The sequence below is a fragment of the Artibeus jamaicensis genome, unplaced genomic scaffold (assembly GCF_021234435.1).
Source record: "Artibeus jamaicensis isolate MK-2021 breed Jamaican fruit bat unplaced genomic scaffold, CSHL_Jam_final contig_603, whole genome shotgun sequence".
Taxonomy (NCBI): Eukaryota; Metazoa; Chordata; class Mammalia; order Chiroptera; family Phyllostomidae; genus Artibeus; species Artibeus jamaicensis.
The window spans coordinates 828,861-841,851 of record NW_026521904.1 but is presented as its reverse complement, the minus strand read 5'-3'; the positions used below and the strand labels follow the sequence as shown (position 1 = coordinate 841,851).

Sequence of the window (12,991 nt, the reverse complement as noted above, 5' to 3'; positions counted from 1 at the left end):
GTTAATAAGGGTTTCTAGTTGATGGCATATTGAAACGATAGCTTATTCTGAATTCCTGATCTCATGCTGTTACAGCAAAAGCATAGAACTTGACCTTGAGTTTGATCAAGAATGAGGACTCTGGGCTCTGAGACTATTTAACTTTTATAGCCATTGTGTAATCTTATGTTTAGTTGAATCATAACCCTTTAAATTTCTGGCTTTGTGGCCAGAGCTTGCATTCAGCTTCTAGTCCAACTGTGCTGTATTGAGTTTTCTCAGCTGGTAGTCACTGTGCTTTCAAGGGAATGTGCAACTCAGTTCTCTGCAAAAATGGAGTTATGTTCTCTTGGCTGTAGAGTACATAGGTCAAGTGGAATTTCTGGCAGTTCATTACATTTCCTGACCCTCACTAAACAAACTTCAATATATACATACATACATATATACACATACACACACACACACACACACACACACATATATATATATATATATATATATATATATATATATATATATATATATGCAACCATTTGGAATAAACACTACATACAAGTGTTGATCATAGATTTTTCTGAAGAACTACCAAATGCATCAAGACTAAGGAAAACATTCTAATGATTCTTTCAAACATGAATATATTTAAATTCTCGTTAAACAATCTTCTTATTTAGTCTTCTCAGGCTTTGATGACATGCCACGATTGGCTGTTTATCAAAAACTTAGCAAGAAATGCTTAACAAGATATAATCATGTACACACACTTGTGCATAATTAAACCCAGTTTATAAATCAGTGCACAGTGGAGTATGGTCATGCCACTCATGGAAGGTTGGTGGCTAATAAATAATACTTTTTCTCTCTACCTATGATGAAAAATCTTATAATGTGAATGCTGTTAAGGTGAGATAATAATCTGATCTTAAATCATAGTTATAAACATCTATTTCCATCTTTTCTGAGCTAAATGAAAGTTCTAACAAAATCAGGAAATTAACTTACATGTAAAAACACAATCAGACATTAATTGTTCATACTGGAATGTATGGCACAAAGAGATGGGTCCTCATGAGTGTGTTTTATTTTTTTAAAGAAGAGTTTAGCTGGTGCTCAATTTTTAAATTTTATAGCTGCTTTTTTTCAGTCAAAAATAATGGAATAATTGAGATTGGGTAATTGGTATTTCTCAAGATCCGCAAGACTGGGTATTGCATAGTATTAGAAATATAGTTTTCCATTTGTTTTATGACTTTGTCCAGTTAAAGTTACTGAGATAAGCATTCCAGTATTTACTTGTAACTTGAGATGCCTTTCATAGTGTGACTGGATTCTATGGAAAAGAATGAACATTTGAGGAATGCTTACCTTATGCCAGGCATTTATATGCATTATCTCATTTAATTCTCATAACCACGAGATATGGTTGATATTATTAAATTAAATTCGATTTTATGTGCCAGAGATCATAAAGGGAGTAAAGTATAGAATAACGGTGTGACTCTGGACCTATCCACTTCTTTAAAGCCTAAGATCCTTTCATTAACTCACACTAGGTTTCTTACTGTAGCCAGAATATGGAGGTGACAAGAAGGGACATTCTAATAAGAGGTCTTCTGAACTTTGACACAAGTTCTCCTCTGGGAGTAAAATGAGAAATAAACTAGTATGGCGAATTAGATTAAAACATGCTACTTAATGCAGTGACTGGCTAACCAAATTACGAGATGTTCATACCATGAAATACTGTATCATCAATGGCCAGACTCAGATAAGTCTGTTCAATGACGTGGACGACTGTGAGTTCTAAAGTAGTTGCAGGAGGACATGTGCTGCATGTGCTTTAACACAAGCAACAACCGCATACATGTGTTTTCATATGTTTAGAAATGGGTGTAGAAGGATATATACAAACATGTTAGTTACTTCTGTTTAGCAGGCTGAGAGTGACTAGCAGGCAAATTTCAAATTTTAATCAAATATTCATCACAGTTTAAATTTTTGTGTGTGCAATACATGTATTATATTTATAATTACAATTCATGTAATGAACTAGCTGGATAATCTGTAGGAATGGCCTGATCCAGGGAATGGGTGATTAAGGAGATTTAATCTCACAAAAGCAGAGCTGCCCAATACATTTGAACCTCTATCAGGCTTCAACATTACTATATGCACATGGTGAAAGGTAAAACCTCATCACTCATACTGAGCTCTGCCTTACCTGAGGAAGGCACTAACAGAGGGCAAATGAGTGACAGTGATTTAAACTTAACATGTCCAAAACGGACCTCTCCATTCTGCAGTTCTTATTCATCCTGCTCCTCCCCCAGTTGTACACATTTCTCCATTCACTCAAGCCTAGACCCTAAGAGGCACGCTTGATTTCTCTTTACTCTTTCCCACTGCATCCTGATCAGGCACATCCAACCTGACCCACCTCCAGAATATCTCTATGGCCTCCACTCAGGCAACCATGATCTTTTGCCTGGACTACTGTGGTAGGCTCCAAATAGGTTCCCCTGCTTTTGCTTTTGCAATCCATTCTCTACATGGCAGCCAGAGTCATCTTTTATACTTCCCCAATTTAGCACTTTTTGTTTTTGTTCATTGTATTTCCAATGGCATAAAAATGTCTAACTGTGGCCCATGGGACGCTGTGTGACCTGATACCCATTTAACATTTGTGACCTTGACTCCTACCACCATCACCCTAGTTGTTAAGGCTTTTGCCATCCTGGTCTGCTCTTCAAATATATCAAGGTCTTTGGATCCTCTGGGCTTTTACATTTATACTCTTCTCTTAGCTGTTTACAAGGATGGCACCTTATTAATCTGAGTCAACATTTTACGGGTGAAGAAATAAAATTTCAGAGAGTTTAAGTAAGTTATTGTGGTCCTACCATTTGGTGCATGGCAGCACTGGGTTTTGGACTCATGTCTGAGATATCTCATGCTCTTTCTATTATACTATATAACACAGTAAAGACAGGCCATCCCAGGGCTCTGGCTGCAGTTCAGACAATCAATCAACAAATATCTATTTGTGGAAAAGACTAGGAAAAATAAATTCATTCAGACATTCCTTGCGTAGATTCTTCTTCCTATAATTAGTACATTCTCCATCTTCTGTACAAAGACTTAAACCAGTGAGAGGGAAACATCTGATATAGATACATTTGGAAACCGTCGTCTTAGAGATCTGAAATTAAATGTTGTTCATTCAGGAAATGAGTGTCCAATAACACAACCAGAAACCTTTATAACTTACTTAGTCAGATGTCCAAAGAGGACTTTCATGGTGTCACGATTTGGTGGAGGGAGTTTTTGTACAAGAGACTTCACAGTTTCAATTCTTGTGTTGTTATCTTGCTTTTCTGAAAAACAAAAACAAAAACAATAAAAACAAAGGTTAGAAAAAAAAGTAAGATCTCATAGCTACATGAGGGAATTTCTTAGGAGAGTTTTAGATTAAGACTTAACAGCTTAAAGCCCTACTCAAGAGTCAAAGGGAAAAGGTGTACTCAACATTGTCATGGAGTTTCCTCATTTTGACTCTGAATTAGATCGTGGTACCATGAAAGCAGTAATAGTGTGCTTTGTGTGGCCATATGACTAAGACTAGCCACTGAGGCTCAAGTCAAAGCGCTATGAAGGACTCCTGGGGAGGTGATGTAAAGGGTACTGACTGAGCTATTGAATCAAATCTTAGTGTTTTACTATTATACGAAGTATGGTGTGATAAACAATGAACTTCCAAAGATGTCATGTCCTAATCTCTGAAACCTGGAAATATGTTACCTTCCATAGAAAACATACATTGCATGTGAGATTAAATTGGGGATTATTAGATGGAGAGATTCTGCTGGATTATCTGGGTGGGCTCAGTGTAATCAAGAAGGTGGTAGAGCAGGAATCAAGGGGATCATAGAGTCAGAGACAGAAGTGATGTGACAGAGGAGGCAGAAAGAGAAAAGGTTATATGATAAAGGACCACGGGGCAAGGAGTGAAGACAGTCTCTAAAAACTGGAGAAAGAAAGTGAAACTGATTTCCATCTTCTGGTCTTTAGGAATGTAAGAGAATATATTTTTGTTGTTTGTACTCACTGAGTTTGTGGCAGTTTGTTACAGCAGCAAAAGGAACCAACACACAAGAACCCACGTTGTGATTTAATTGCCAATATTCTTTTGTTTGCTTGATTTTGTGGAAGAGTAAAGAATTTTTTATTGTACTCTGCTATCCTGTCTTTATGATACATTTTGTTTTTTCTACAAATTAGGAAAGTGAAAAAATTGAAAGTATAAAACTTAACACATATTTAAAAAATAAGTTCTTCAACACTGCATGCCACAAGGATTGCTTTCTTTCATTTTGTTTCTTTTTTACTTTTATGGGCAGGAATGGTATAATAAAAACCAAGTTACTTATACACTAGGGAATTCATCTTACCCTACTTTTAACCAGGGTATAGAATTGTAATAATTTACTGAACTTAAACACTTTATGAATATTGACTTAGGTACTTTTCCTTTCTATACTTTCATCTCTAACTTCTAGCCTGGAGCTCCAGATGACAAGCACACAATTTCCATTCTCCTTCCATGGATGAGGAAATGGTAATATACCTTCCCAGCTTCCTTGGCAGCTGGAGTGGGCATGTAACTAAGATTGGCCGTTGAGCCACAGTGTTCTGTGGGACTCCTGGGAAGATTAGGTATAGGGGTCTGATTTAGCTTTTCAGCTTTTTTTTACCTCTGCTCTTTAAAATGCAGACAGAATGGTTATAGCATGAGATGACACAGAGAACTGAGACCGAACAGAGAGGAACACAAAGGTAGAAGGCACTTCTCTGAATCTGTGAAGCAGGCAGACCAGTACTGTACTGTCTGTGTCTGGGTTTCTCATACATAAGAAAATAAGCTCTGTTTACTGAAGCCTTTATGAGTGGTTTTCTTATACTAAAGCCAAACAGGGTTCTTAATACAATGTACTTCCTAAAGCCCAATTTGCAGGCACCTGTTTCTAGGTAGATGAACTTAATAAAGTAGAGTAAGAAAGAGTTACTTCAGAAATTGGCAGGTTTTGTTCAAATATCCTGTTGCCAAAAGCCTACTTTTTAAAAATAAGAAATTATAGGAAAAATATCCTGCAGAAGATGGTATTTGGCGAAAATGGGATGGGGGCAGTCTTCCTACTAGAACTGGGCTTGGAAGCTTTTCTTCTTCCTCCTAAAACCACAAAGGCCTATAAATAATACCTCCCACAGTCACAGCTTTCAAAATTGCAGTTATTCTTAGAAGAGTTCCAATATAATATGGATTGGACAACTGCCAGTGAAAGAGACAAAGGAGAGAGAGAGAGAGAGAAAGAAAAAAAAGAAAAGGAAAGCCAGTTGTAACATCATAGCAGACAGTAGATCTAATCTTCCTGCCAAAAGGGTAGAAAGTCCCCTTGTAGCTTAATGATACTAAGACAGTGTGATGCTTCATAAGACCAGTGGGAGCCTATGGGATACCAGAAACTCATGAAAAGAACTAAATCAAGTCTGAAGATGAGAGTAAAATTTGTATAGTATGACCAGGACAGAGCTCTTAGGGATACTTGGATACCTTGACTTTAACCATCTGAAGCTAATGCTACACACGAATGACTATATGCAAAGATATATAGCCCATTCTAGTAATAGAATTTACCTAAAAATCTGGTGAACCACTTGGTTCAGACAATAAAGAGGATAATAGAGGAGGTGATAGTAGTAGTCCTTATACCCGTCCCAATAGTCCTGAATGAAGTACACTTATTGTTTTAAAAAAAGGTGGTAGAGATGAGAAGAAGGGAAGGGAGGAGAGGTGAACTTTACTGAAATCTCTGGCCATCGTAATGACCGAGTCAAAGCCAGAATCTCCAAAAAAGTGATCGATTGACATTGAGGACTGCAGAAGTAGCAGTCATACATTAAGCTGCAGAGATGATAAACAAAGAGTGATTCAAATAGTTATATCCAGCAAGCTTCAGTTTTAGGGAACATGTGATCCAGTCAACAGTGAATTTCAAGAAAGGTTGAGGGTTGCTAAACTGAAAATATGTGAATTTGCAAGGTCACTGCCATGGTGCCTTGGCAGCAATGAAAACTTTACTATGTCTGTTTAACCACAAGGTAAAATAATTATGAATTTCCCCAGACAGAGTCAGTTCTCCTTCTTCTGTGTTCTGTTTCACTTAGAACATTCTGTTTATACAACATTTCACATAATATTTCCGTGGCTTGAAGCAACACAAGTGCCCATCAATAGACAGATAAAAAAGCTGTGGTACATATAACAATGGAATATTACTTGGTCGTAAAAAGAACAAATCTTATAATTTGCAACAGCATATATGGACCTAGAGGGTATTGTGCCAACTGAAATAAGTCACTCAGAGAAAGATGAATACCATATCGTTTCACTTATATGTGGAATCTAAAGAACAATATAAATGAACAAACAAAACAGAAAAAAGACTCATAGGGAGGACAGACTGGTGGTGGCCAGAGTGGAGAGGGCTGGGGGGCTGGGTGAAAAAGGTGAAGGGATTGAGAAGTACAGATTGGTAGTGACAGAACAGTCATGGGGATATAAAGTACAGCATAGGAAATACATTCAACTATATTGTAATAACTATGTATGGTGTCATTTGGGTACTGGAAATATCATGAGGAACAATTTGTAAAGCACATGATTGTCTAACCAACGGGATGTACACCTAAAACGAATACAAGATACTATGGAATGTAAACTGTAATTTAAAAAGTTAAAGAATATATTACCATGGCTTGAATGCCTACTGATTTCTCACATTAAACTAGGGATTTTCCTATAAAGCTAGGAAGCTCTTACACTGGCATCCAGTGGGTTAAATGGATGAAGAGAGAATGAGTGAACACATGAAAGATGCAAACATGGGTTAGAATAGACAGAGCATGGTTTGAATTGTGTAACATCTTTTTATTAGCTATGTGGTCTTGGACAAGTTTCTTATTTTCTCTTAATAATATGTAAAAGGTCAGTTTGATAGATTAAACAAGATAGTATGTAATGTACCTGGTGCAACAACTAATAAAAAGTTACTGCTTTATAAATGTTCACACCTCCCCACCATTTCTGAGGCTCATGCTGGGCCTGGTTTACTTTCCATTTTCAGTAATAATCATCCTCTCAGGTGAGCACTCAAATTGAAGGTGTTTGTACTTGAACTGAGTTGGTGCCAGTAGTGACAATGCACTTGCTCTGACATTCTGACATTTCACAACGCTAAATGCTTGGGAAAGGCTGGAGGACTGATGATCTGACTGGCGAGCAGTCAGTTACATGCAAGAACCCTTGTAAAGTATATGGTGGTTTCCATATCTACTTACAAGAAACATCCTACCTAAAGTGTATTTTATTGAAGGATTTTTTTCTCTTGTCAACTTTCAGCCACACGTGAAGAACTGGACACTTGAACTGTGGTACACAGATGTGTGTGGGTAAATTATAAATACACGGAGGGGGAGTTGAACAATGGTTTAGAGAGAGCTGAAGTTACCAAGGAGTAGCCCTTTATTTTCTTACAATATAATCAGAACGAAATCTTTGAAAAGGTTATAGAAAAGCAGTGGCTTCCCATTCAAATCAATACCACACCCACTGTCCTGTAGCCTGTGAAATCAGGAAATAACTCACACACTTCTAAGTGGAGGAATATCTAAAAATACAGTTGGAAACATTAAAATCGAAATGACACCTTTTCAGATCTGGTTTATTGATGTGTCATATTAGGACTTGGAATCGCGTACATAATAGAGGAGTGGTTAATGAGCTAAGATTCACACACGGCTTACTGAAGACCTGTCAACTGTCTTCAGTTGATTCAGTGAGCATGTGAAAGACAGCGTTTTCTATTAATATTTCCCTTTCCACATATGGTTTCTCATTGTTGTGAAGTATTGAGAGTTTTGAGAAGACTGAGATATCTCTGACTTTTTTACGTTGTAACTAAAGTGGGAAACAAAGCACTTTTTCTACATGGAAATTAGAGCAACTCTTCAGTAAATTGTATACCAAACAGCTTATATAGATATCATTGCAGGCCCTGGCTAGATAGCTCAGTTGGTTAGAGAGTCGTCCCAGTGCCTCAAGGTTGTAGGTTCAATTCTCTGTCGGGACACATATAAGAATCAACCAATGAATGTATGAATAAGTAGAATGACAAACCAATGTCTTTCTCTCATTCTCCTTTCCGCTGTCTCTTGAAAATCAACTTAAAGAAATCTTTCCAGTAATAATTAACTCTGTAATTCTTTCTCCCTTCACTTACATGTGCTCTTACCTTTATTTCCAGACCTTTTTATTTACCCCATGCTCTGAATACCTCTACTCCAGATTCCCACCCATATCCCAGTAGCCTCTCCAAAGTCTAAGCTGTGAACCCACAATTGCATACAAAACCTTCCTGTGGAACTTCATTTTTGCCATCTACCAGTGAAAAAAGTATATACATAATGAACATGTAGACATTAAAATAGTAATCTGCTGCTTATTGATACCTACTTTTCACCCACCTGGCCCCATTTTCTCGAACCACCCTGAATTCCATTGTAAATGAGCTTCTTCAAAAGCAACTCCAGACTATTTAGAGAAGTAACTAACATCTTTTACATGACGTGAAATAGCCTTAAATGTTATGATAAGGATGTGGCTTTATAGTTTTCCCCTGATTCATGGTTTTGAGGACACATTTTTAAAAAATATGGTTTATGATGGTTACATTTGCATTTATCTGCATGAAATGTTGCTACTAAAACAAGGATATTTACAACCAAATGCTGTTTTGCAAAGAGATAAGATAAAGTTTTACAGTGATGGAAAGAGTTCTATTCAGTGCAGAACCCTGGACCTCTGACCTCTGGACACTTTTCTGGCCTTATCATCCATCCATTTATTATTCTTAACTTATTTATAGCCACATGTTGAATCATATTTCAAAATAAATTGTGCTTTCTCTTATAGAGGTCCTTCCAGAGGAAGAAAAGACCAAATTCTTCCTGTCACCAGTGTATGAAGGGCACTCTTCATTCCACTGATGTGTAATTCTTAAAGGACAATGGCACCCCTTTGTCATGAGGAGGTCGGCGGTATCACAGCTGTTCTGCTTCTGAAAGTTCTTCTGGAATATATAATGCATCCTGTGTAAAAAATGGTTGCCGTTTACATGTTAGGGCTATATTTGGAAGAAATCAGTTTAAGTTCTATCTGGTTTATATTTTTCATGTCATGTCCATTTCAGAATGTAGTTTAGAGACTGTCCTGGCTTAAAGGAGAAGTGAGTATCTTTAGAGAACATTTTAAGTGTACCTTGCAACCAGTTACAACTCTTTGGGGATATGGGTTTTAATTTATAAAATTTAAGTTGGGAATTGAGGAATCATTTAAGTCATGACAACACTTGCTTGATAAATTCCTTTAAATAATTATATTTACTTTAGGATGGGACACTCCCAGGATAAATGCAAGACTCATTCATGGATACAAACAGACATATACTTCAAACTCATATTATAAATAAGAGAAGCAGTATATTGCAGAGGTGTTTAAACAACTAGCTTAGAATTCTTGCTTCACAATATGATTTGGGGAGAGTTGCTTGAACTCTTGATGTTTTTAGTTCCTTACTTAAATACACTGAAACAAACCCCCCAAACTCATATACATATTTCATAGGATTGTTAGTAGAATTAAATGTTTCAGTGTACATAAATGCACATATAGTAAGTGCTCATTAAATAAATGTAAGTCCCCTTACATTAAAATTTTTCTTTAGAATCATCCTCTGTATCAGCCCTAATGAATGGTTGCTCATAGTTTAAGGCTATTTCCAAAATCATTTGAGGCCATAAATTTTACTCTTTAGTACTTTTTTCTGAAAACAGAAGCAGCCCACACTATGTGATACTTTGGAAATACATAGACTGCTGTCCATTATTGAAGAATGTTTGCTTATAATTCTTAAGTGGACAAATATATCATAAATAGGCATGTCATCGTCTTATAAACAATGGCCTTCATGCCAACCTGGTGTGGGCAGTTTGCCCTTTTTTAAGTTTCTGTACCCCCTCCCATCTCCAAACTGGAAAAGTCATACTTTATATTTAATTTAAAAGGAAGGCACATTTCCAATTCCTGTGATGGTATGTTTGACTTTAGGTGTTGAGAATCCATGTCAAAACATTTCAATTTGAGAACAGAGGTATGTGACTTTCAGGGCAGGGAAGATGCAGCAGGAATGGAATCTAATTGACTCAGGTGAGACCTTTTTCTGTCTCTGGTGGGTATCACTTGAGAATGAGAGCTCATCACCCCACAGGCGAACAGGCTTCTCCTGTTGTGTCCATGGCTCGTCCTTCCAGGAGATGTCAATATTTTGTCTGATTTTTGAATAAAGGAGACCTTTTATGAAGAATTTAAAAAATGAAACTAGCTCTCTATAACTAATAAATGTCAGTAACCAAAATACTCTGGCCGATGAATTGCCACGAGTCCCTGGATTCTTTCACCTGTGAGTGGAGCTTGAGCATCAGGGGCGTTTCTGGTCCTGGGCCTGGAGGAGCACGCCTGACCAGAGCAGGCTGGGAGGAGCCAACCTAACCTCCAGTGCAACCTCTACTTCTTGTCACCTCTCCTTTCACGCTCTGGCAGTTCAAAAATTATTAAAAAGAATTCAATTTCTATTTCTTAATAAAAATCTATTTCTTAAATCATTTCGAAGTATTGAACATACATGTATGAATGGTTAAAGAAAACAAATGTATTAAGGCCTTTGTCCTACCTGTGGCAGATACAAACAGAGCTGGTCCCTATCTTCTATCATTTTATAGTCCAGAGGGGCAGATAAAATACAAAGTATGTCATAAGGAGGTGTTTAAGTTTAAGGTGTACTATGATATAAGTATCAGTGGATTTTATATCTTTCTTCTGACTGAAGGGATCCTTGAAGGTATCCTTAAATACAAAAGCTTCTGAGGTGTCAGCTTGTTATACCAAAAATAAATAAAAAAGATTTGAGAAATGCAATGCATACTAAATCAAGAAAAGTAAATTTTATGTAATCAATTTCTAAAGGCCTTCCAATTATTATTCTTAGCTTCTTTGTACAGCCCCACATGCATTCTGGAAAGTAATGACGTCCTCTTTTCTTTTTCATCTGTGCTATTCTGTGACTTCTAGTGCACTGCCCTCACACTGAGGGCAAGTGTCCACGTTTTGGACTTTCAGTAACTTGTCATAAATGGTATTGCTTTTTAGGATGATAACATTTCCTAAAGTTCAGCACCCTAGAACTGTCTCTCGCACCCATATTCCTCAATTTTGCAGCAATGCAAACTCTTTGTCCCGCTAGACTAGAGAGTAAGGAATGGCTGACGCCCCAGCAGCGATCTTCACAGGAAACGCATGACCATGCTGTCCTCCCCAGAATTTCTTTTTTCAAAATAATTTTGCAGGTGTTGTGGAGGCCAAGTACCTTTCTGTGACTTACAAATGCTACCGATTCACCTTTAGGCCATAATTTGTGTGGAGTAAATAAAGCTCACTGGACTATTTCTTTGAAATTCAGTCTCCTGTGAGAATTTTCATTAAACTATATTTAGTCATATTTTTATATACATATAGCTTTACAAGCTTAAAAAAACAAGGCTTAGCATTTTGAGTCATTTGACATTTTTTAATCAAAACCCAGTGATTATTTTCCAATACTCAAGTAGCTCTTTATATTTAGCATGATCTTTGTGCCTTTACAAGGGTGGAAACCCTATAAATACTTCTCTAAATATGAAATCTTTAATGTGTGTCTATCTTTTTCTGTTGGTAGGCAAATTAAGCTTATAGGGAATTTTAAAAATCTCACTTGAAAATAACTAGAATCTGTCACGCAATTAAAACAAATGCTAACTAGGAAATATCTCCCCCTGTCGTTTGGGTTAAAAATACCTTTTTAAAGAAGCACATTAAACTTTATCCATAACTATGCACCTTGAACAAAGAGCCCATGAGGAGATTCTGGTTAGCATGGGGACTGTTTCTCTGGGTGCTTCATTTGCCAGGGCCACGCAGTGACGTTGGGAGCAGGGACAGTTAACAGCACAGACATCAAAATCTTTTAGGAACTGGGGAATGAAATAATTTTATGATTCAGCTTTTTTTTTAATTGTGAGACTATTGTAAAAGAAGAAAAACAGGCAACATGTGGCAACTTTAGTCAGCATTTCTGAACTGGGAATGATAAACACCTCTGCCTGGCTCTGGCATTTATCAGGACTGAGATATTATTACCACACAGAGTCACAGCATGGCTACTGTTATCATCGGAAAAAAGAGCCAGCTAATCTTAATGGTTTGTAAAGCCGTTACCTGCACTGGTCTGACATTTATCATGATCATTTTACCACATGGGTCCTACATAGCAAAGGTCTTTTATCTGGAAGGGACATCACTATGAATTATTATTTGCAGCTAGGTAGAAAATTGTATGTTGTAGATACCTTTTCTCATTATAAATCACATAGTCACATTTCACCATTTCCCCAAGAAAGCTGCTGAGCCCAGGTTTTTTGCCACAGCTTGCTTTCCTCTCCCTCTCTCTCTTTTTTCTTTATAGTTTCTTGAAAATATTAGCCATTTTTTTCATTAACATCCTTAATATAATTTTTGAAAAACCACATATATGGCAGATGCCACACAGATGCACCTTCATTATGGCCAAGGGACTTCCTTCCACTCTGTAATGGAACTGCATAGGACCATAGAAACTGAAGTGGGTAAACCGTCTATTTTTTTTAATGCTTATTTCCTCTCTTGTTTTAGTCACCAGAATTTTCTCTGTTCTTGACCTCATCAATAGAATATTTACCAGTAAATCAGACAAAATTTCTGAGGTTAGATCTGAAATACTCAAAAACACTTATGCCATTTCTTGCCTGAAATCTTTGGCTTGGG

At 37.0% G+C, this 12,991-nt stretch overlaps 1 protein-coding gene across 1 annotated transcript in view; it reads right to left on the bottom strand.

The window, feature by feature from the left end:
• ARHGAP15 (Rho GTPase activating protein 15) overlaps positions 1-12,991 on the bottom strand; it is a 633,529-nt gene that overhangs the window by 59,003 nt on the left and 561,535 nt on the right. Inside the window, exon 13 of the mRNA XM_053670683.1 lies at positions 3,251-3,356. Within this exon, the coding sequence (XP_053526658.1) occupies positions 3,251-3,356 (106 nt within the window). The remainder of the gene's footprint in view (positions 1-3,250; positions 3,357-12,991) is intronic.